The sequence below is a fragment of the Leptinotarsa decemlineata genome, unplaced genomic scaffold (assembly GCF_025532065.1).
Source record: "Leptinotarsa decemlineata unplaced genomic scaffold, Ldec_3_MD MMD2_tig00000026_RagTag_RagTag, whole genome shotgun sequence".
Taxonomy (NCBI): domain Eukaryota; kingdom Metazoa; phylum Arthropoda; class Insecta; order Coleoptera; family Chrysomelidae; genus Leptinotarsa; species Leptinotarsa decemlineata.
The window spans coordinates 2,531,259-2,557,462 of NW_027412539.1; the positions used below are offsets into that span (position 1 = coordinate 2,531,259).

The 26,204-nt window shown below is 33.0% G+C and overlaps 1 protein-coding gene across 1 annotated transcript; it reads right to left on the reverse strand.

Moving 5' to 3' along the window:
- Positions 1-50: 50 nt before the first annotated feature.
- LOC111506536 (small ribosomal subunit protein mS39) lies at positions 51-25,683 on the reverse strand. The gene is made up of 8 exons (XM_074171604.1): positions 25,526-25,683; positions 24,889-25,476; positions 21,113-21,546; positions 15,531-15,750; positions 6,717-6,843; positions 6,360-6,580; positions 1,164-1,350; positions 51-969 (listed from the first exon to the last, which is right to left on the reverse strand). The coding sequence occupies exons 1-8, from the start codon at positions 25,552-25,554 to the stop codon at positions 790-792; spliced, it is 1,986 nt and encodes a 661-aa protein (XP_074027705.1). The 5' UTR covers positions 25,555-25,683; the 3' UTR covers positions 51-789.
- Between the last annotated feature and the right edge of the window lie 521 nt (positions 25,684-26,204).

Sequence of the window (26,204 nt, forward strand, 5' to 3'; positions counted from 1 at the left end):
GCTTTGAACGAATCAGTGACATATTTGTTAGTCATTGAATTGAAATTCGGTTTTCTTATGTACATTTTAATAATGCAAATACTACATGATTGTAAAATTTCAAATGAAGATCTCACGAATATTATTTTGATATAATGAACTAGTTGAATCATTAGAAAATATTATAATATATTGTGACAGTTGTGATAATTTGTGTTTTGTGGGCGATTCAGACATCTTACTCCTTGTTTCAGTCTTCATATCAATTTTAGTCTCTATTGGTGAATAGAGAGAATTTTTAGGACTGGTCAATTTGAAGCATAATTTTATTCCTAAAAAGATTTTTAGATCAGTTTTTGTCGTCAATGCTAATGATGATGTCTGCCACAGTAGCAGACAAAACAGTTGGTATTTTGGGTTCCATTCGACCATGTTCTTATATTGGTGCTGAAGAAATTTGGGAACTTTCAAACTCACAATGCAAAGACAAAGATGTGAAATGTTGGGTAAATGCTCTTTTGGAATCATACACATTGAACTTTTTCTTAAGACTAAAATTAAGACAAATCAAGACAGCGACAAGGTTCTCTAAATCGGCCCTTCAACAGAAATATGTATTAAATAAATATATTCAACATTCCATATTAAGGAAATAGATACTAGTCAGTTTTTGTTATTGGAATTATCAAACGAAGATATGCTGGTATTTGTGAAACAAAATGAAGTAGTATAAAATCAGTTCATTTTAACAACATATAGAAACATCTGCCAGCAGAGACTAAATAACCTTCTTCTGTTACTGTCATTTCATCAACCTCGAACTGAATCGAGTTTAAGAATTTTTTCAATTTTTCCAAAAGTGTCAATACCCCCCACAATCTTTGCCAAATTGTTGAGGTGATTTTCGTCTAGAGTCAGTTTTTCATTCAGCCTGGCTGCCAGAACATCCACTTCTGGAAATCCGCAATCCAAACAATACTGAATACAAGCCTGAAAAATGAAACGAATTAAATCATGTTGTCACTGTCAATCAAGTCAGTATCCAGAAGAAACTGGATCTTGGTGTGTGAACATTGATTTGATGATCTCGATGAAGGCAATCTATCTCATCAAAATTTTCTCAGAAGAAGAATGTCATAATTTTTCATTGAATCTCATTAGAACATTTCAAAAGGTTAACTTACAATAGCTTTTGTAGGGGTCTTGTTATCGATACACTGATCGATAAACAAAGACAGAGCCTCGAACTTTGGCAGTCCCACGATAGTTTGATGGCCTTTGTCTAATTTGTCCATCAAAATAGATGCTTTGTCAAAATCGTTGTTTCTTAAAACTAGCATCATTATGTTTCCGAGAAGTTCTCCCGTAAATCTGAAAAAGAAAATAATAATTTCAAACGATGAAAGTTATTTCGGTTAAGTTATGAACGTAATGACTACACATGTATACAACATATCTGGAAAGTATCCACACAGATCAAGCGAAACTACATATTCAGAGTTATGTAAAATAAGAAATAAAACTTCCTATGTGTATTTGAAACTATCCTTACTGTAGTTTCATCCTACAAGGACATTTTCAAGCTAATACAATAAACTGAAATAATTGACAATGTTTACCCTTATATATCTATACACAACTATAGCTAATAACAGACGGTCCTCAAGTCAACAAGTAAACAAAATTCGGGTAGTTAGTTAAGGACTGTCTGTTATTACCTACTGTGGTGTATAGATATATAAGGATTAGCATGTTAATTATTTCAGTTTATTGCATTAGGTTGAAAATGTCCTGGTAGCAGGAAACTAGAGGAATGTTACAAATACAGGTGGTGTCAAAACATAGGAAGTTTTATTACTCATGTAGATCTACCACGCAGTAAAGACTACATCCATCAATTTACTACATATTTGGCTTTATGAAACTAATCCCAGAATACCAAAATGCCATCATTGCCTGCACAATCCAACTAAATGCTCATAAATTTCACATAATGGCTGACAGAGTGCTGAGTTTGTTTTTTCTATAAAATGGACAACTACCTATACCTACTTCCTCTCTAGTAAAGGATTCTATGATGTATAATGGAGGCAAAATGGAAAATCATCTGACGAATTATATTAAAGATATCAGCAATGATCATAATTTCGAAAAGGCTGTAAACAAGTTATTATATAAACAGTCGTACTATAGCTTGGAAGAATTTCTCGCTGATAATTTTAAATAGCTTTTTTGTTTTTATGTTACAGTCTGACCAACTATATTTCATTTGTTGGTTATTTTTGTGTTTTTGTTCTTTAATTTGTATCGTAATTTAATTATTTAGAAATATAAATCTTCTGTAAAGTACATCTTTATGATGACAATGTGGGTGATATCTACTTTATTTACTATCCATGATATATTGGGCCTTCAATATAAATATACATTGAATAAATATTACTCTTGTTAAGTTTTGACATAGAATACCAATATTGTATCTGATTCCTGTACCTTAATTGTTTATTCAAAGTCTTCCTATTTTGTTATTATCAACTTTATATAAAAGATATTGTAGAATAGTTTGATGTACAGAATGGGCCAAATTGGACACTTTTATAGTCTGGTTCACATGTACTCGATTTAGCTCTTTTTGGTGACATTTTTCAGCCCTATCCAAAAATTACGACCAAGGTGTCATTCGATTCGTATTTTTGCCTAGAAAGTTTAAGGATAGGTCCGAAAACGCGCCGATAAAAATTACAAAAGTTATAAACAATTAAGTGAATAAAAAAATGGGGCTTTAGTTTTTTCTTAATATCTCGGAATATTTTCAAAATTTTGGAAATTTGAAAAAAGATTTGAAAAGATCAATGAATTTGTGTAAAAAAAGGCTCGACTCCCGAAACTGTATCTCGATTATTCATAATTTTTACAGAGCCCTGAAAATAGAGCCAAAAGCGGGTAGTCTGGCTTCCGCGCGCCTTTCGTCACTCTGACATAAAAACAAAAAAAAATAATTAAACATATTAAATGTAAATATTAAGGAATGAATAAATTCATGTAATGTTGGGATACATCAATAAACAATAATCCGCATTCAAAGAATTTTTATCCCAATTTTAACGTTAATTATAAATTTGTTAATAACTTTTTCTGAATTGAAAGTTAATATAAAAATCCCTATGATTATTAAACTAAAACCCTGACATTTTTTTCCTTTGGAGAAGTTATCCTTAATAGGAAAAAAAATAGATTACCGTTGCCGAAATAAAAAAATTCTTATTTTCAATTTTTTTTATTAACAATTGAAAATTATAATTTTATAAAAATTGCGTTTATTAATTAACAATCGTTTTTTGCAACTAAATATTAAAATTAAGGAACCGTTTTTTTTTAATCATGAATTCTATTGTTCTTTAAGGTTTTGAAAACACTTTTTTTGAATTCTTTTTTTAATTGTTTATTTAAAAAAAATTGTTATAAAAAAAATATTTTTTTTATTAATTTAATTTAAAATATGAATTAGTTTTTAGCCATGAGACATTGAAACAATAAAATATTAGAAAAAAAAAATTTGTAATGTATTTTTTATAAAATTATAATTTTCAATTGTCAATAAAAAAATAGAAAATATTAATTTTTTTATTTTGGCAACGGTAATCTATTTTTTTGCCTATTAAGGATAACTTCACCAAAGGAAAAAAATGCCATTTTAGTTTAATTATTATAAGGATTTTTATATTAACTTTCAATTCAGAAAAAGTTATTAATTAACAAATTTATAATTAACCTTAAAATTGGGATAAAAATTTTTTGACTGCGGATTATTGTTTATTGATGTATCCCAACATTACATGAATTTTTTCATTCCTTAATATTTACATTTAAATTGTTTAAATAATTTTGTTTGTTTTTATGTCAGAGTGACGAAAGGCGCGCGGAAGCCAGACTACCCGCCAAAAGCGGGTAGTCTGGTTCTGAAACAAGTGAGTTTTCAGAACTTTGATTTGAGACTCCCAAAGACCTCCAAAATTGGGAGCTTTAGGACAGTTGAAATGAAACTGTAAATCATTTTCTTGAGAAACAGTTTGAGCAATAGATTTAAAATATGTGGATGCGCCAATAAAATTTGAACCAGAATTACTGTAAAGGTGATTGCAACGTCCTCGACGAGCTATGAATCGGCGAAGAGCTGCAAGAAAAGCTTCCGAAGATAAATCAGAGACCAGTACGATATGAACTGCTTTTATGACCATACATACAAAAATGCAATATCTGCACGCGAACCAATATCTGCTGGGTTATACTGAGATCTGACATGTCGCCAGTGAGAAGTAGATAATTCCTGAATCTGAGCCACTCTATTGGCAACAAAAGTGCACCATTTATGAGGAGATGAATATAACTACGAAAGCACAATGGTAGAATCCGTCCATGCAGCAAAGCTCTCGACTTGAATTTGGGATTCAATAATCCTGAGAGTATAACTCAAGAGCTTCTTCAATAACAAAGCTGCACAAAGTTCGAGACGGGGGATAGAAAGCTTCTTTACAGGGGCTATTCGCGACTTCCCTGCGACAAAATGGACAGATATAGAACCATCGGCCTGAACACAACGCAGATATACAACACTGGCATTTCCTCGTTCAGAGGCGTCACAAAACGCATGCACAGTACATGAGAGATTCTTTTTTGATACAATGTTCCTAGGAATATTTAATTGAGAAATATGAGAGAGTTCACTAAGAACTTTGTCCAGACAGAAGCAATATGCTTAGGAGGAGTTTCATCCCGTCCTAGTCCAGAGATCCATAATTGTTGCAAGAGGGTCTTGAGAAGAAAAGTGAGAGGAGTTAAAAAACCAAGAGGGTCGAAGATGCGAGCTAATTGAGAGAGAATATTGCGTTTTGTACAAGTATGTGTGGTAGGAGTGACATGATAAGAGAATGAATCAGAGATAGGGTTCCACTGGAGGCCAAGGATTTTGATAACGGAGGCAGAATCTTTATCAAAAGAGAGGGGGTTTATGATACGATGGTCATGAGGTAAATGAGAGAGAAGTTCGGGAACATTAAAGGCCCATTTACGGAGCTTAGTGCTAAGACTATCAGGTCTCAAAACACAAAAGTGAGGAATATAATAAGAGGAATATAATAATGAGAATTTATGAAACCTACGGCGAGCAATATCTCTTGAACCATTGAAAGAGGGAAGGTTCGACTTAAAGGGAAGTTGAACCTGAAATCGACCATTTTCCAAAATTTGTTTCCCTGAAATGAGTCTCAACAGAATCATCTTCGAGAGAAATGGAAAGAGCATCTGGGACTTATTCTAACTCCCAGAAACGAGTTACACAAGTTTCTAGAGAAATATCGGTGGCAGCAAAAAATGAGGAGGTGTGATTACTATGAGATGCAGATGGAACTTTACCCATGATCACCCAACCAAAACAGGTTTCAAGGGCAACGGGCTTTTCTACACCACTGGAAATAGTTTTACCTGTAAAAAGTGAGCCAAAAATATCAGCACCAAGAAGTATATCTACAGGTGCAGATATGTTGAACTGAGAATCTGCCAATGACAATTTCGAGAATTGAGAAAATTTGTGAATAGGAAGAGATTGTTCGGGTAAACTGGAACATATCTTGGGAATGACTATAAAATCGAGATTGAAATGAGGAGAGATTTTATTAACAGGTTTCACTAAACAAGTTATACCTTGTTGAGAAAAAGAATCTTTCTGAGCAATGCCAGAAATGGAGACAGATATCTTTTCTAGAGATAAACCTAAACGGTGAGCACATTTTGAGGAGATAAAATTAGACTGGCTTGCACTGTCTAGGACAGCTCTAACTTTATGAAATGTTCCATGTTTTCCTTTCCTAATTAAAAAAATACATACAGTGTGATACAAAATAAATGAGCATGAATGAGAATGGGACCGGGCTCTGTAAAAATTATAAATAATCGAGATACAGTTTCGGGAGTCGGGACTTTTTTTACGCAAATTCATTGATCTTTTCAAATCTTTTTTCAAATTTCCAAAATTTGAAAATTTTCCGAGAAATTAAGAAACAATTGAAGCCCCTTTTTTTTTTCACTTAATTGTTTACAACTTTTGTAATTTTTATCGGCGCGTGTTCGGATCTGTCCTTAAACTTTCTAGGCAAAAATACGAATCGAATGACACCTTGGTCGTAATTTTTGGACAGGGCTGAAAAATGTTACAAAAAAAAGTACATGTGAACTAGACTATTAATCAAAGAGAAACTCCTGTTTTCAATCTGGATTGAACTAACGATAGAACTGATGATGGGCATATATGCCCAAAACATGTATTGTCCTTCTTTCAGAAATGAATTTGGGGAGATCTTCAATACAAAAATCTGGACACTTACTTGATTTTATTTGTTTTCTGTTCATTCTGATTTTCAATCCTGGAGTATATATCCCAGGCTATATAAGAAAATCTACTAGCCAATTCAGAGCCAGTTTCAGGTCCATTATTCACCATTATATTTGATATGGCCTCAATTAAGTTTTCCCTGTTGGTGTGATCAAAAATAATCATATCAGACCACAATTTCGAGATGTATTCTATGGCTCCATTAAGATCCACCTACAGATAATTTACATATATAATGAAGGGAGAAAAACTAATTGTACATTATCAACTTCTTAGAAAAAGTAAGAAGCTTACTATTTTGTCACACACAATGAATACTTTTTGAAAAACTGATCAACATGTGTGTTACCTGTTTAAGTAATTCACTCATTACACCTGGCTCAGGTACATAAATATTTGGTACAAGGATATCATACACTTGAGACATGAATTCTTCCAGAGGCATGCTCAGCATCATGAGGAGACAATAATGCCGACTGAAAAATAACAAGTTTTTAATGTTGTGTTCTGAAAAAGTGTTAAAGAGAGTTAAAACATAGTTAAAAGAGAGTTAAATGACACTTTAGCGAGTTGAAGTAGAGAAATCGACACTTTAACCTTGAAGGACGTTTTTGGCTTAACGAATACATTAACTTGGTTATGAAGTCAAAAATATTTATTGAAGTATTCTTTAAAGTTAAAGTAACCTTTATGTTTATGAAATCGGCCGTAAGCTCTACATAATTTAGTCAAAGGTTAATACAGTTAATTGAATAGAATTAGGGAATATAATACTAATTCACAGTACTTAGTCAAAATAAGATTGAACTCGGTTTATTGTATTACTTTGAAAATGTCCTTATATGACGAAACTGCAGTAACGCAGTAAGTCAAAAATACAAGTGGTAAAAAACCATAGAAACAAGGCCGTAGCCAGGGGGGGATCAAGGGGGATTGGTCCCCCCCGAACAATGTTAGAAATTTGTGAGGAATACTAAATAAGGGCACGAAAATGTGACTATTACGACAGCTCAAAGTAAGTAATTTTGACATCTTACATTGGCAACACTGCTTATGCCGTTTCTGCGGAATATGCCTTTTCATCATAAGACGAGCGCAAGCGTAGCTGTCATATTGAAATGGCGGTAATTCAAAACATTCGTACTGTTTTAATCAACAGTGGCTGGGCAAGGAATATTATCTCTACAAACAAATAAATTATTGGAAAGAACCATTGATGGTACTTCACTTGTTAATAATTCAGTTGAGGCTCATAATTGTGAACAATTAAAAAGGTGGTTAAAACGTCATGTGAGTCCGCAAAAAGGAAAAAAGTGAGCTGATTGAGATGCTTGGTATCAGCAATAGGTATCAGTTGACTTATGGAACTAATAAATAAATCAAGCCATTAATATTTTGAGACTGTACATATGACATTATTTATTAGACAAATATGTAAATACTGAATTGAATATGTTTAGTAATTTTTATCAAAGGGAAATATTTAATACAACATAATATATATGAAATGTATTAAATTTACAGTTAAAAATGCAATAAGGAATAATGAACGTATGTTGAAATTCCTGATAGCTTAAAGGATCAGGGTTTTGTTCAGTTGTATCACTTTCTCCAATGAAATGTAGGTAGTGAGCAAATATAAATATCCTTGTTAACATCATCAATAGATTTAAAGCCTCGGTCACTTCTGCCACATTTTTTCACCTATAATTCACATTTCGCACATTTTGCACAGGCATTAATATGTAATTTGCGATTTTTTTGGGATATTCAAGACAATGCTTTGGAAAATTTATAAAATAGTATGTGTTGGTTTTTGGATGATTTGTATCGTGAATCACTTTTACATACTCCATAACTACACCATTTTGTTGTTCCTTTTCGTACAGATAACATAATTATAATGGAGTATAAAAATTTGTTTCTGATTATTTTTACTTACTACTTTATTTTTTTTTCACTTTTTTACAATTAATAAACTTCAATTTATATTATAATTTTTAAAACATGAGTTGCGGGCTCTTTACATGGTTGTTTACAAAAAACAGTACGAAAAAGATGACTGATACAGACGCATGCGCACAAAAAAATTGTGATGAAAAGGCCTATATATAAGAGCGCTGTCGAGCACGCAGGCGCAGTTCAGTCTTACGTGATCCAATGCGAGTACAGAGATATAAGCGAAGTAATAGTGCAGTGTGTGGAATTATAGTGTTGCGAATTAGTGAAGTGAAAGTGAATATGATTTTTTAATTTGAATTAAAAGGATTTGATGCCTAATAGAAGACTACTCACTGGTATTCATTCTCTTTAAAATCTTTATTGAAGTGAATATTTTTGTACAAATGGAATTAATACTTGGCTCCTTTTTATAATTGTTAATTTGTTACAGGTCGATCAACAATTGAAATGGCAAAAAAGACGCAAGAAAATACATTATTCAAATATTTATTTAAAAAAATCTAAACTTGATGCTGATAGTGAAGCCAGTGAAGGTTCTACTGAAAATCAGTGTTCAAGTGATTTCGACAGCCATATTGCTACAAGTAGTTCTAGTACATCTGCTGCCGTTCCTGGGACTGTGGATAATGTTTCTCGGCATTTTTTAGATGTGGAATACTATATGGGATCAAACATAAAAATTGATGATGATTTGAAGTACAGATTATTGAAATATCCTTGGATGCCAGAAAAGACATTCAAGTTTCCAGTGAGTGACGATAAAAGAAAGCTAAAATTTCAAATTCAATAGATTGAACGCTTCTCGTGGTTGATTTACACGAGTACAGGGCAACAAGGTGCTTTATACACATACTGTGTATTATTTGCCAGAGATTGCGCAGGAAAAGGCTCTCATCAGCAATTGAATTCCTTAGTTACTAAGCCACTCACTAAATGGAAAGATGCTATACATGATTTCAAGCATCACAGTGAAAGCCAGTATCACATCTTCTGTATTATTGGCCGATAATTTTATGAAGGTGTATAATAAATCTCAAACAAATATTACGAGTCAGATTGATAGCGGATACTTAGCGCAAATAGCCGAAAACCGAAAACGGCTCATTCCGATTATTGAAACAATTAAATTATGTGGACGTCATGAATTGGCTTTGAGAGATACGTGCGACTTAGGTCCTATAAAAATCAATGATCCTGAGCCAGAAACAAATGATGGAAACTTTCGTGCTATCGTACGGATGAGAAGCAGATGTGGACACTCAAATCTAATGAAGCACATGGAAAATATGACGTTGAACGCTACCTACCTAAGCCCGACCATACAAAATGAACTTATTGCAATTTGTGGTGAAATAGTCCAAAAAAAAATTGTGCAAGAATTGAATACTGCGAAATTTTTTTCAATCCTTGTTGACGAAACTACTGATGTTTTACAACAAGAACAAATGTCCATTTGTGTGAGATACGCCGAGCCAAAAGATAATGTATTTATATTGCGTGAAGATTTTTTAACTATTGTAACAGTTGAGAATACAAAAGGAAAGTATTTAGCTAATGCAATTTTATCTGAATTGAATTTTTTGGGAGTAAATTGCGAATACTTAATCGGACAAGGATAGGATGGAGCTTCTTCGATGAAAGGAAGTTTTATAGGTGTGCAGGCAGTAATTCATGAGTCTCATCCAGAAGCCTTATACGTCCATTGCAGCTTACGTTCCTTTATCTCTGGCTCATTCTTGCCAAGTTCAGCCTATTCGGAATACTATTGGAATTATAAAATCCGTTGGGAATTTCATCAAGTCCTCGGCAAAACGAAACAAGTGCTTGAAAGAGAATATTGAAAAAAACTTCCCCGAAACACAATGGAAAAACCTTACGGCAATGTGCGAGACCTGTTGGATTGAAAATAATGATGGGTTGTTAAGATTCAAGGAAATCTATAAAGCTATTGTTGATACACTAGACGACTTGAGCACTGACATGGATTGTGAAACATCGTCAAAGGCTAATTCTTTTCTGAGATCAGTCATTTCAAGTGATTTTGTTATAAGCTCATGTTGCTTAGGAATGTTGTTCCCATACACACTGACACTATGCAAAATACTTCAATATCCCATTTGCGATTTGGCAGCAGCTTTACAACATGTCTATTTAATCATGAAGACTATTGAAGATATTCGCCAAAATATTGATTCAAAATTTGCTAAACTTTTCCAGAATGCACAGAATTTGCTCTGTACTGTAAACGTAGAGATTAAAATTCCGCGAATGATGTCAAGTCAAGAGCATACGGCAAACAACAACACAAAAGATCCTGAAACTTATTTTAGAATTACTATAATGATTCCACTTTTGGATGATTTCATTGATCAGCTTCAGTTGAGATTCCAATATCATAAAGCCACATTATCATTTCTCAACTTTTTAATTCCTTCTGTGTGTTGCAAAGAACAAATCAATAATAAATATCAAGAATATTCCTTTGAGTTCTATAAAAAAGATTTAGAATGGGACTTTGTGAATGCTGAATTAGACATGTGGCGGATAAAATGGCTGGAAGAATCTGAACTAGATCGACCAACATGTGCTATAGAAGCTCTCGGAGGATACAACCAGATTTCATTTCCAAACTTTTAAAGATCTTGGCGACACTGCCTGTTTCCACATGTACCCCTGAGAGGACTTTCTCTTTCCTGAAACGACTCAAAACTTATTTAAGAAACTCCACAAGCCAGGAACGACTAAATGGTTTGGCGTTAATGTCAATCCACCGTAGAATCGACATCGACACCAAGGAGGTAATTGATTTGTTCGCTGCAAAGAAAGCTAGAAAACTAAATTTGATTTTGTAAAAAATGTTAATATTTCTGTAATGGTTTTCTAATAAATATATATGACCATGTAACACCATTTTCTTTTTTTCGTTCATTTTTATATTTCATGTTTTTCTACTGTTCCACCAAACCAACCCCCCCCCCGAGATTATTTTCTGGCTACGGCCTTGCATAGAAAGTTTAATTTCTCATTTTTCATGATGATCTCTTACCACATAGTAAACCTGCTACATCCATCAGTTCATTTCATTTCGTTCATAAAACTGATAATTTCATTTATTCATTGAAAGGTGAAAATAAACAAAAATTCTGAAAGTAATACAATAGTATAAACAGAATACAAAATAATGCAGCACAAATATGGTGTTACCATAAACATATACAAATACAAATTTAATTGAGTAAATGAGTAAGTAAGCAAGTCATTTTGGTCTCAACATCTTTTTTTTAAACTAACATCGCTTTCTTTAACTAAAAAACAAAGAATTGGACGTAGCTTACAGAACAAATAATAATTTTAGTAAATCCATCAAAAACAATAAAGATCAAACTCCAGTGTCTCATAGATAGGGAGTATAAGTTGACTTTTGGTTTTTGTCTAAAATTTTAAATCAGACAAACTGGAAGAACAGTTTCCAAAGGAATAAAAGAGCATAGAAGTAGTTTTTTGAATGAAAAGACCAATTCAACAGTTGCAAACCATATTTTGAGAGAGGGGTACGAGTTCAATCGCGATTATGACTTATTCATTTGGAAGGTGAATGTTCAAATTTTGTGGTCTATGTACATTCGATTAACTATTTTATGTTGCTACACTCGTCTTGAACATATTTTCACAGTTTCAGCTGTTGAGCATGTTTAGTATGTTGGTCAGAGGCATAAAAGTTAGATGTGTTTTGCGTGTTCGGCAATTTTCTGCTGTGGATCAAAGAATTTGCATAAAATTTTGTGTAAAAAATGGAATTGAGTGCTCAAAATGTTGAAAGTAGCATACGGTGAATGCCACAGATACAATGTATATACAGTGTGACCCATTTAAAATGGAACCACCCCTGTAGAATGTGCATTTTTCAATCAATCTCAATTTTTTTTATTGAAATATTAAGCATGAAAAACTGTATCTTGACACTAACTTTCACAATTTTAGTTTCATTTCCAAGGCACTCTATGGTTTTTTTGTTTGTCAAAAACGGCAAAAGTTTATTAGGCAATTTTTGTTTTCAAATTTGACTACACCACTGGATTCGTAGTCGTTATAAATCAAAACTGTCAAATTTTCATTAAAAAATATTTGTTAACAACGAAGTTACAACAACTTCAATTTTGGAAACAAAGTATTTGTTTGTAATTTTTATTCAGATTATAGACATATTTGAGATCTGACAACACTGTCATCACCAAGTAGAACACCAGTGAATTTGTACAGTGAAAATCCGAAGTCAACAGCTCAATGCGTTCTACAGTTATAACTCCTGAAAATATGGTAATGTGAGGGATTTGTGGTGCAAGCGTTTTGTAATAAAAATCTGACTACGCCACTGGATTTGTGGATAATATTCCCTTAAAATCATTCATTTGAGTGTAGGTTACGAGAAGTGTATTCTAGAATAACAGAAAATTAAAAATTCATTTTCAAGTTATGCAGTACTTAGTACATTCTTCCGCATAGCCGCTAAAATCAAATTGATTTAAAGCATGGAAATCATTTATTCAATAATAAAACAGAGAGCAGGACAAAAATTGTTCCCTGTAAATTCTTCATAACTCAGCTAAAACAATCTTTTAGAGGAGATATCAATAATTTGAGGAAGCTGAACTCATTATGCAAAGGTTTTATAATAAATCAACAGTAGGCTGTGATTTTGACAGTTAATCATAAATAAAATAATAGTTGTTAGTTACGTGCATTTAATAATGGCTTTGCAATTATCATTAGAAGAAAGAATTGAAATTGTGAGAATTTCTGGGGACAATTATCATAGTGAAAGAGAAGCAGCTAGGATATTTAATCACAGACATCCAAATCGACTTCCCATTGACAGAAACACCGTCAGTAAAATTAACAAAACATTTAAAGAAACCGGTGCAGTCAGCAAACATATTTTAAAAAATAATCACCGAAGAAGAAATTTAAACGAAGGTGCTGTTTTAGATTATTTTAGAAACCACCCAAACAGAAGTTTACGAGTCGCCAGTTTGGATTTAAACTTACCGAGAGAGACTATTCGACGATGTCTTAAACAAAACAAAATGAGAGCATTTAAACCTAAATTTCTTCACTCTTTAAAGGCAGGTGATGAAGTGAAACGTATGGAATTTTGTTTGTGGGCACAAGGCGAGTACCTGAATACAAGAAATTTTTTAAACTGCATAATGTTTAGTGATGAAGCTTCTTTCAGCACCAATGGGGTAGTTTCATCGCAAAATGCTCGGTATTGGGCTACGGAAAATCCGCACTGGATCATAAATTGTAAAAGTCAATATTCCGAAAAAGTTAACGTTTGGTGTGGTATAGTACAAAATAGAATAATAGGTCCATATTTTTTTGATGGAAACATAAACGGGCAAAATTTTTTGGAATTTCTAAATAACCAATTATCGGACGAAATAGATGAAATGCCTCTTGCGGAACAAGTAAATTTATATTTTCAGCTCGACGGCTGTTCCGTGCACAATTCGAGGATTGTTAAAGAGTGGCTAAATAACCAGTTTCCAAATCATTGGATAGGACGAGGTAGTGACTTAATTGAATGGCCACCTAGATCACCTGATCTAACAATATTAGACTTTTTTCTGTGGGGTATTCTGACACAAAAAGTATACAGAACAAGACCAACGAATCGAGCTGAACTCATGCAAAGGATACGACAAGCTTGTGCCGAAATTACAGTTCAACAAATAAGAAATAGTGTAAACAATATTCGGAAGAGATACGATAAATGTATTGAACTTAATGGAGGTTTGGTAGAAGCCACAAAAATTTGAATGTTTAGTTTTAAATCAATGTTTATTTTAGTATCAGTTTTTTCTTAATGGCAATTAATTGTTGAATAAATACTTTGAAACTTGTTTGTATACATTTTGTTTTCATCAGCTATAGAAGAAGGTAGAGTAAGTTCAGAATCTCATAAAATGTGATTTTCCAGGTGCGCTGTTACAAAAGTACTATTATTTATTATTGGGAAACTTCCAAAAAGCTTACAAGTATGACCATTAATACTTCAAGATTCTATCAAGATTTGGTAAAAGCGCAATTGGGAGATCCCATGACATGAGATTCTGAACTTGGTCTACTACTGCGTAACTTGAAAATGAACTTTTAATTTTCTGTTATTCAATTATTCAATTTTTATTTTAATTTTCACTTCTCGTAACCTACACTCAAATGAATGATTTTAAGGGAATATTATCCACAAATCCAGTGGCGTAGTCAGATTTTTATTACAAAACGCTTGCACCACAAATCTCTCACATTACCATTGTTAGGGTTTTAACCCGTTACCAATGTGGACTGTATATAATTATTCACTAGTATTAATGAAAGCCCAAGTACTTTCAACAAACTATATTTCCAAATATTACACAATGTGCATTGTATGCACTGTTTGTCTTCTATTCTAGCGTGTTACCATCGTCACACTTGACTAACTACCCAAAAGCTCTTAAAACTGTTATCTCTCTATGCGCGAGGGGTGTGTTGGCATCGTTGCCAGATATATAATTTATCCTATAATTTCTAACAACCATATTTTCAGGAGTTATAACTGTAGAACGCATTGAGCTGTTGACTTCGGATTTTCACTGTACAAATTCACTGGTGTTCTACTTGGTGATGACAGTGTTGTCAGATCTCAAATATGTCTATAATCTGAATAAAAATTACAAACAAATACTTTGTTTCCAAAATTGAAGTTGTTGTAACTTCGTTGTTAACAAATATTTTTTAATGAAAATTTGATAGTTTTGATTTATAACGACTACGAATCCAGTGGTGTAGTCAAATTTGAAAACAAAAATTGCCTAATAAACTTTTGCCGTTTTTGACAAACAAAAAAAACCATAGAGTGCCTTGGAAATGAAACTAAAATTGTGAAAGTTAGTGTCAAGATACAGTTTTTCATGCTTAATATTTCAATAAAAAAAATTGAGATTGATTGAAAAATGCACATTCTACAGGGGTGGTTCCATTTTAAATGGGTCACACTGTATAATATTTTGTCAACAAAAAATAAAAAGAAGAGTCCTTTTTAAAGATATCTATTTTTGACATCATACCTTGAGAGAATGCATTGAATATCAACATTCTAAGATCAGGTCGCTGACACTTGAAAATCGCCATGTTTTGACATTCAATTGATAATACTTACTAATATATTGACTCTTTATAAGAGTCTCCAATCAAATTGTAATTATTTCCTAGAAGAAGCAACTTGTGAACCCTCTTGCCAAGTTCTGCATCTCGCAAATGATTTCTACAAATATCCATTGCAGTGACGAAGAAATTAACATCACTGATATCTCTAATGTTGTGTTCTTTATTCTCTACATGGGTCATGATATCATGCAGTATTGTACTTATTGCCCCCCCTGGAAAATGATTAAATTAATAAAATTCTAAATCAAGTACTTCACATTTCTTCTCATAGTATCAAGTTCAAACATAAAACACAGTTTTTTGAAATTTCATTTTTTCAAGGTAGTTAACTTGAAATTATTGTTAGTGTATTTTTTGTTTAAAGTTTTGTATCGATATCATCAACATTTTTAATTGGTGTTTTTATACAAATTTTTAGATTTCACATGGTGTAAAAAGTAAATAATTGGTTTATGATGCACAATAATACAAAAACCTAACGGTTATTTTTACTTTTTATTCGACAAGAGTCTTGAAGTCACAAAAAAACATCATTCTCACTTACAGGACTTACTGAACTACATTGTAATATGATAATAATAAGGGTTGTTTCAAAAGTTTTGTCCGTTTCAATATCATGTGTTTTTGTAGCTCTATATCTCAATAAATATTTATTCTACTGTGTCGTGGTATATACTGATCGATGAGAGAATTTTGACCTCTATACATTGACACTGTTCATTTTTTCCATGAATTCTACAGTGATAACCTGTAAATTTTACTTGATTTTTCAATGTTCACCTAAACTCATATGTCTTTTTAATGTTTGTTAATAAGATACTTATCTTTCGACAATAAAGCATATATTGATTGATTGATTTAGCAATAATATGTTAATGAACACACTGTTTCACGTTGGAATGCGAAATTTCGTTCTGGAGATTTGAGCTCGAAGATGAGCCCCCAAGTGGTTGACCTAGGGTAATCCAGGACGAGGATTTGAGGAACCTGGTGGAGACTAACCCATCACAAACAGTATGTGGGATGTTGCAAGAACGGGGTATCAGGTCCCATACGATTTTTGATGAGCTTGAAAAGTGAGTGCCCCATGATTTGAATGATCGACAGGAATTGTTTCGTTTCACAAAGCACCGTCTGAAAAGCAAACCAATTGAATGTCGAAGTTCTGGCTCACCACCATACTCCCCAGACCTCTCGCCAGCTGACTACCAAATTACTTACTTGAATAACTTTGCTAAAATAAATTAACAAGATATTCCAATTGATTTATGTAATGATCAATTCTCAATTATAGTAGCTGGAAGTCGTTGTAAGTTAATTTTGAAAATAGGAAACAACCTTTTGAATAATACATAGATATGAATATATACCTTTGGCCATAAAGATGGCGGCGAATGAGAAGGACGATTTAAGTGTCGTCTGCAAATATTGTGCATCTAAAGTAAAAACTTCTATAAAGTGTACAAAATTTGCATCTGAATACCATCCCAGTTGTTCGAAGAGAATAAAAAATGTTAAATTATGTGACGTGGGCTTGATATGTTGCCAAGAAGCTGTAAGTGTAATCAACTCTGAGGACATCAGTCGTGAAACTAGTGCATCAAATTGGGATCTATCAGAAGAATTACCAAGTTCGGATGAGAATCCACTGAACAAAGAAATAATTTATCTGAAATCCTTAATCAAACATAAGGATTTTATAAAACATGAACTACAAGAAAAAATGCAATTACTACGAGAAAAACACAACACCAGTATTCCAAACAGCTCGCCAGTAGTTTCTTTATCCGGTCCAAGTAAAAAAGGACACACACAAAAAAAGTCTATTGTTGTCAATGGCCAGGCATCTACAGCCGTGCCTGCAATCCCGGGAGTGTCTAAGCATCCGAGTTTTTTCCGAAATCAAACACAAAATAAAAACAACAAAACTAAAAAAGGCCAGATCATTACAGCCGAACAAGTTAATGCGGCCATCACGGAAGCAAAAACTAGCTCTATGGCAGAAAGTCTTCAACATGCCTATCCTGCTGAAGGAGCAAAGACAGATAAAAGTGGTTGGACACAAATTCACCATAGGAGGAAACGTCGTTTTCTAGTTGGTAAAACTGAACAAACATGCAAGGTTGAAACTGTTCCAAGACTGGTTTCTCTCCACGTTACCAGGCTAAACCTCAGTACTAAATTAGAAGAACTGTAGACATTTTTGGAACCTAATCTATCAGTGGTTGAATGTGAATTCCATCCTTCTAGAAGATCTGACATTTATTCATCAGTAAAAGTCACTATAAAGCGGGAATACCTAAAAAATGCATGGAGGCGAGAGGTGTGGCCTAACGATGCACTAGTATAGTATTTTGCGAGGAAGACGATGCCGACAGAGTTACAGGATCCTCATCAGCAAGTGCAATCCTAACATCAGAGAAAGTAAACATCGAGGAAGAGCATATTAAACAAGGAAGGAGCTATGACTTAAGCATATTCCACCCAAATATAAGAGCACTCTCGAACAAAATCGAGAGGCTCGATGTATTTTTAGATGAACATCTATATGACATTGTATGCATAACAGAACATTGGCCTTGATCTTCAATGTCTAAAATTATGTAACCTTAATAACTATAGGCTGGTCTCTCACTACAACAGGGATAGGAACATGCATGGAGGAGTAGCTATTTTCACCAATACTAATAAAAACACGATGGTAAGACAACTGAATCTTAACAGGTATTGTATCGAACGGCACATAGAAGTTTGTGGTATTCAACTAGCTATGTCAAACACAGCTATTGTTGCATTGTATAGATCATCATGTATCACAGACTATTCTGTGTTTTTTGACAAACTTGAGGAACTTCTAACTCATATGTCTGAGAAATTTAGTCGATTGATTGTCTTGGGTGATTTTAACAGCTAGTCCCATGAATTCATTGGGACTAGCTTCCACCATTCACGAAAATACCAGAGTTGAAAATCATTCAAGCAGTTGTATTGATAATATTCTAACAAACATAGAAGAGGGAACATACAAAACAGGGGTAGTGACCCCTGCCTTTCTGATCATTATGGTCAGTTCATAATTGTAGGAAATAATAACCCAGAAAGGGATCCCATACCCCCTCAAAGATATTTCACCCAAAATTGTCCGAAGAAAGTTAAAGAGTCTTTAGATGAAATAAAATGGGACATCTTCAATGCTTACAGTTCCATAGAGGTCATGACCAGTTCTCTACTAGGCTGTTATACAACTCTAATACAGAAACATTTTCCTATAAAGACCTTTCCTTCTAAATTTAAACCAGCGACATGCTGGATTAACGATCACATTAGGAATTTAAAAAATAAAGTTCAGGCGCTGAAAACTAGGTATGAGGTTACAAAAGATCCCAGGCATAAACAGGCATTTTTAACCTTAAATGGAGTATACCAGAAAGAAGTACTTTCAACTAAACGTAAAGCTTATGATGATTTTATTTTAAACTCTGATAATAAAATTCGTGATGGGTGGAAACTACTCAACCTTGAAATGAATAACATAAAAACAAACAGACATGATCATAAAAGTACTGCTAATGAATTCAATTCATACTTCTCCAACGTGGGTACAAGCCTCACGAAAAAACTTTCGACAAACAATTCACTTGCTAGCTCCGTCAAGCCAAAAAATGCTGGATCATTTTTCTTAGAACCTATCACATACACTGAGGTTGTTAATGCAATCTCTGATTTAAAAAAATCCAATTCATTTGATAAATACAATTTGAATAGCAAACTGATAAAGGAAACTGCTTCAAATATCATACTCTTACCTTTTTATTCAATACATGCATAGAGAAAGGTCAGTTTCCTGATAAATTCAAAATTGCTAGAGTTCTTCCCATCTTTAAGAAAGGGGATAAAGATGATATTGAAAACTATAGACCCATATCAATAATTCCCATCTTTGAAATTTTTTTTGAAATTTTGTTAAAAAATAGACTTTATACATATTTTTCTAATAATAAACTATTCAATCCAAACCAATATGATTTCATGAAGTCTTCCTCAACTACACAAGCTCTAAAAAAAGTTGTCGACTGTATTATAAATGATTTTGAGGAAGGAAAACATACAGCAGCTGCACTGTGCGACCTGAGTAAGGCATTTGACTGTGTGTTGCATACTATTCTGGTTCATAAATTGGAAGATTCTGGAGTAAGGGGGATTGCCCTCTCTCTCTCTCTTTAAATCCTACTTATCAAACAGACAACAATGTGTTTCCTTGGATTCTAATAATACATCAGACCTGTTTAATTGATGTGGAGTGCCCCAAGGCTCAGTGTTGGGTCCTCTTTTATTTATTATTTATCTAAACGACCTCTTCACCTATATGAATCCGTATAGATGCATTGCATTTGCAGATGACACAACCATCATAAGCTCTCATAACCTTGCCACTGAGCTGGATAAGGCCATAAAAAATGCGCAAGGAAAAGCAGAAACTTGGTTTAAGAACAATAACTTAATGTTAAATAGAAATAAAACACAAACAATTTTCTTTTCTTTAAGTGCTAACGTGTCCTTACATGCCAACACAAAATTGTTGGATGTATATCTGGATGATAAGTTGAGCTGGTCTGTTCACATTGACCAACTTTGCCTAAAAATTTCCAAATACCTGTTCCTGCTCAGGAAGTTGAAACACATTCTCAGTACACATGCTCTATTAACAGCATATCATGCGTTCTTCCATTCACAGTTATCGTATTGCACAATCCTCTGGGGTAATAGTGCCCACTCTAATAAAGTATTTATGATGCAAAAAGGCAATAAGAATTATCTCTGGAGCGGGATACAAAGATTCATGTAAACCTCTCTTCTCATCCTTGAAAGTTATGACTCTACCTAGCATTTATATATATCACTCCTTATTGGAAATACATAATAAGAAAAACGATTACACATTAAATGCTGACTTTCATAGATTCAGCATACTGATTAGACCACACAAATTTAGACTCCAAAGGTCAAAGAACAATTTAATCAATGTTAATCTTTATAACTTGCTACCTTCTTGGGCCAAAGAGCTAAATTCCCACAAATTCAAAAAACCATGAAAACTTAACTGATAACGCTTTTTACCCTATAAAGGAATATATGGATCATGTGCCTGTCCTGTTACCTGTGAAATGAGAGACCAGTTCAGCATTGAGATCACTTCACATTAAGATCACTTACACTGTATTGTTGCAAATTTTCCTTCTCTTCTTGAAATGTTTTGATGCTTTTATTTAAATATTATTTTGACACTGACAATGTTTTATTATTGTGTATATTTTAATAACACAGTTTCAATATCTGTATTGTATCTAATATATTGTGTGTGTTTTTTTATATACAATATGACAAAATGGACGAATCTTATTTGTGCTTTCTAAATGAACGATGAATGTACACCTAAAAGATTAATGAACTATCTATCTATCTATCTGTCTACTTAATATCTTTTTATGATAATACACAAGCAATTTATCCATGTATGATGATGAATGCGGATTTCCACATACAATATAAAAAAACCCTTTTCATTTTACTTACTTTCTTTGCAGTAGGTTATCAGAACAAAATACCAAGAACCCAGGGATGGCTCGATCCCCAATTCCTTGAACTCTCGCAGTACTTTCAAAACTGCTTCTTTTGGACTTTGGCCACTACCCATTGTACTCAGAGAATATAGTATGGCATTAAGAGTTCCTAAATTAGGTTTAATGCCAGCACTGTTCATATTACTCAACAGATTTGTAATAAAACTCCACTGCATATCATGACTTTCTTTCAAGAAATTAGCTATACTTATGAGTGAGTTGTAAGTGTTGGTATGCAAAACCAACCCCTTCTGCTGTGCTTCTTCAAATAGTTGCCATGCTCTATCAACACTGTAATATTTGCACATTCCTTGGATTAGTGCTGAATAGGATTCAGCAGAAGGATTTTCCATGCTGATAAACAATTCTTCTGCAAAATTGGAATCTCTAAAAAAGAAAGGATTAGATGGCTAACATTTTGTAAAAATAATGTAAAATGTAAAGAGCTAAAAGTCACTTTTTCATTTAAAATGTACTCCTCTTCAAAAATCAGATTAAATTCAAACAAAATTACAGATACATTCATTTTTTTGAAAAGTGATTCTCAATTTGTTTTGACCAGTCAGTCAGTTTTGGAAGTTGTTGAGCTTTGAATGCCATGGTCCATTATATCAGTATATTCTGTCGGGTTTCAGGGCCATCGTAATCCAAAAACAAGCACTTTTCTCAATCACTAGAAATGCAATACTCTTCTCGACGCGCGTTTCATCAACCAAGTTGGCGTCTTTAGGAAATGAGAAAACTAATTCCTAACTCTGAAACTCTCATTTTATGTCTAGTAGGGTACACTTCCATTTTACAATGCACATCAATAATTGCAAAGTCCAACTATCCCAATAGAAGAGCCCAGGAGAGCCATATGTCAAGGTTTTGCTAACTGTTTTCTTCAATTACTGTGGTGTAGTGCATCAAGAGTTCTTGCCACATGGTCGTACGGTCGATAAGGAGTATTATGTTGATATTATGTGCGAGAAGCAATATAAAGAAACCGCCGGTATAGGAATATAGGCTTTCATGGCTGGCGTTTTAGATGGTTTCCGGGTTTTGCCATGGTCTTTTTTGGTTATAATCTCCAAACGTTTTGACTGCAACTGCGGCAGTCATCTTCAGTGGCGTGGTCGAAGTACTCTTCTTGAAGTGTCAACTGTATTATGAAAAAACAATTCATAGTTTTTTGCATCACGATAATTCACCTGCTCACTCGTCATTGCTTGTCAAAAACAACACCTTAATCGTGCCTCAGCCCCCGTACTCACCAGTTTTGCGATGATTGAGGAGATAAAAACCGAATAGCTGAGAGACTTCGACAACATACCAAAAACTGCATATCAGAACAACTTCGAGGATTAGAAAAAACGCTGGCATAATTGTATTATATCTGAGGGAGACTACTTAGAAGGTGACAAAATAGAAATTAATGAATAAATTATATTTTTTGAAAAAAATTAAAATTCACATTTTCTCAACAAACCTTGTATACTGATTTTAAAAATATTATTACGATATGTTCTCGTTTTTTCATGAACTTTTTCCAGGAGTATCCAGCCAAAAATGACAACGATAGTTACATTTTCATGTGAGCTACCTGAATATTGAATCCTTGTAGTGGTGTTCATAAGCCTTGTCGCAGGAGGCATACGACTCAGTCGTTTTTCAATGAAGTCTGCATTTCTGGTTTAAAATCTGTTTTTCCGTTAATCAGCTGTCGTCCCCATACGAACGTGTGATACCTTTCAACGTGTGATTCTTAACACGGTTTGCATTTATGACGATGTATCTCTGTAGTTGTTCGTAAAATAATGTTTTGCTGCGAACTGGGCAAAAAACCCAAGAGACATTTTTTGTTTACAATGAAACAGGCTATCGGAAATAAATTTTTAAATGGTAAACAAATAATAAGACAAAAAGTTACATTGGAAATAAATTTTAGGAGTTGCGTTTTCCACCCCTCACAACCATGGGGTAAACCAAATAAATTTCTGGCTAAGTGTCTTTTTGGTAGTAAAAAACGTCAGGTTAATTTCAATATTGTAACTTTTTTAGTGCTTGTGAAAAAAATTGTTATACAAATTTTATGTACCCCCTTTAAGGGGCTGTATCTTAACAAGGGATGCTCCAATGAAATTTCTTTATATGAAAGACCCTATCTTTTTCTCAATGAGGAATCACCCCCTTAAATGTTTTACACTTATTCAGTTACACCCTGTATATTTCAATAAAAAGATTTCTGATTTATTAATACTATTAGGACCCACTAGTGCACAAGTCAAAAAATGAGTTTTGTAGGCAAGTTTTTGATGACTTTGATTTCATTTATGCAGTTTTTGTATTTATCCATTACAGACAAATCTTTTTTAATTATAAAGTTAATTTAGATTGACCACATTCATTCAGAGTCATCAGAATTTTTCATTCAAAATTCATATGTACTTAGTTTATTTTTTTCATTTCTTTATTGTATTTTTGTTCACAATTATTTATATTTCGATTGTTTTTCATTTAAGAATATTGTCTTCATGAGATAATATTAGAGAGAAATGGAGATTCTCATGGTTTATCTGGGTTTGATCCTTCCACAATCTAAAAAATAAACAAGGTAAATCAATAAAGAATCTGCTAAATTGTAATAAAAATCCAACTAGAAAGTTCACCCAGAAAAGTCTTAAAATTGAATATCCAATGGAAAAAACGAAAAAACACATATACTTAGCTTGTATTAGACGGTTTTTGGAAAATAATCCCTTTCCATTCTGAAATCCAAAAAATTGATTTCTGAAAATGCTTGAAATGGAAATATGAATCAAATAACTGATTAATGATAATAATAATAATGTATTCATCAGTAAATAATAATACAAATATATTAAGTGAAGTATGTGGAGTACATTATATTTTGATGGATAAACTGATATTTCCACTGAGGGTAAAACCCTGTGTTTGGGTAAAGAATAATTGAAGAACAGGATAATTATGACAATTGAAAACAATAAACATTCAAAATTCAGTTTTGAATGAAAAAAAACACTAGATAAATTAGTATAATTAAAAGAGGATTGGGTGAATAAAATGCACTAAATATAAAATAAATACAAAATAACATCTGAAAGTACAATTTTCCTATAAATGAAAGCATTTAAAATGTTTTGCACTATTCTATAAATTCACGTACTTCATTTCTTTCTATTTCTGTTAAGAATATTTTCAAATGTTTATTGAATATTTGAGGAAGAGTTCAATTAACAAAGTGTCCGGCAGGTATTGAACAATTTCAGGCTATGTAATTAAAACTTTTTTGTCCGACTGTTTTTCTCATTTTTGGAATAACATACCTATTTTTCTGTCTCGTATAGTAGGAATGAGCGAGTACTTTTTTTTTTCTTCAACTATTGTTTCACATATACTTGTACGGTATAAAGTTGCCTTAGGTCCATTACTTGTGTTTCAAAGATTAATTGAACTGTTCAGTGATTTATATTATGTAGTAACTTTTCAGGGTAAGATTTGCAGTCTGAAAATTATTACACCTCAGTTGATTTAGCTTCGTATATTCTTTAGGCTGTGGAAGGATGAAAACCCAGATAAGCAGCTAGAAACATCAACTTCTACACAAAAAGTATTGCAAAGAATAAATGTAAACAAAGGTCCTTGAAAAAATGTGATTCTTTCACTTTTTCAATGATAAAAGAATTTTTAGCTCACCATGTAATTTTATACTAATTTTATACTAACTTCCAAGTTTTTCTTGCCCTTTCCTTGGATTTTGTCCCTTGTTTGAACCACCTTTCTTCAATATACTCACTAGATAGCACATCTTCCCCATTACTGTAGCATAATAATTCGAGCAATGCCTGGCAGGACCTATTTGAAACTGTAACTCCTTGGTCTTTCAAGAGCTTATAGACCAATTGAGAATCGGAAACTTCCTGATCCGAAATAGTTTTTATGAGATCCTCTTCTGTGACTTTACTGTTCTCATTATACACCATTTTAGGTAGAAATGCTTCAATAACAGGATCAGCTTCCCTGTGATTGAATAAGTCTGCGTGTTCACTCCTTATCCAATGAGCAGCTTTTCGACCAGCCTCTTGGGCCATAGCAAAGGTGCGTTTGCCGATATTTGACATAGGGATGAGATAGGGATCATCGTGGTACTTGTAATGGGCAGCTGTGGGATCTCTCGAAATGGTGCTTTCTAAAGCACGTAAAATGTCGGTAGGAGATCGTGGTATTCTCTTTGGAATTTCTATTTTTTGCTCTACATTAGATGAAGTTCTACGTGTTAAAAGGTGAGATGTACACTTTATCTGTGACTGAGTCCTAAAAAAAAAAGCGCTACAATAAAATTCTCATAACGAAAGATCAGTACCTTCTCAGTAAAAAAGTAGAAACAATCATAATATGGTTTAAAAATCCAATTTATTACTACACCTCTCATAACCTATCTTCACTAAAAATTAGAATTCGATGATTTGAGGACAGGGTTGCCGTTTAATATTTTATTTTCGTACTGGAACTTGAAATGAAAGGAAAAATCATTATTCCATCCTTGTTATCAAGTGACGATGAATAGGCAGGAAAACCCCAAGATTATTAGAAAAAAGGTTGTTTTGCACGAATCATCGAAATGTTTTTATATTAAATCTGGATAATTATAACATTGAATTATTTATTTGTGTTTTCTTATTCAATATTTTATAATGTTTTCTAATTTTTATTTTAGTTTTCAATATATATTCATGAACCTAATGTTGACTCCTCATATTGATCATTTGTGTTTTTTTGTTCAGTATTTCTTTAAATTCAGTTAATCCTCATTCATAAATATTTGATATTTTATGGAATAATAAAGACGATACAATGTGTTTAAACACTATCACAGACTGAAAACATTAAACATTAACACTAAGGACTAAAGGATCAATTCAATTTTATGCGGAATAAATTATACAGTATGAAATATCAACGTCATAAGAGCAGGTTTCGAAAATGCCTTTAAATAACTTTTGATTTTACTAAGGTTACGTATATATTCAATGACCGGTAAT

Excerpts from the sequence above, each read along its gene's own strand:
- LOC111506536 (XM_074171604.1), bottom strand. The coding sequence starts at position 25,554 with ATGATTGTTTCTACTTTTTTACTGAGAAG. Across the intron at positions 15,751-21,112 it reads GATAACCTACTGCAAAGAAA|GGGGGGCAATAAGTACAATA; the intron begins GTAAGTAAAATG and ends ATCATTTTCCAG. Across the intron at positions 6,581-6,716 it reads TGAGTGAATTACTTAAACAG|GTGGATCTTAATGGAGCCAT; the intron begins GTAACACACATG and ends AATTATCTGTAG.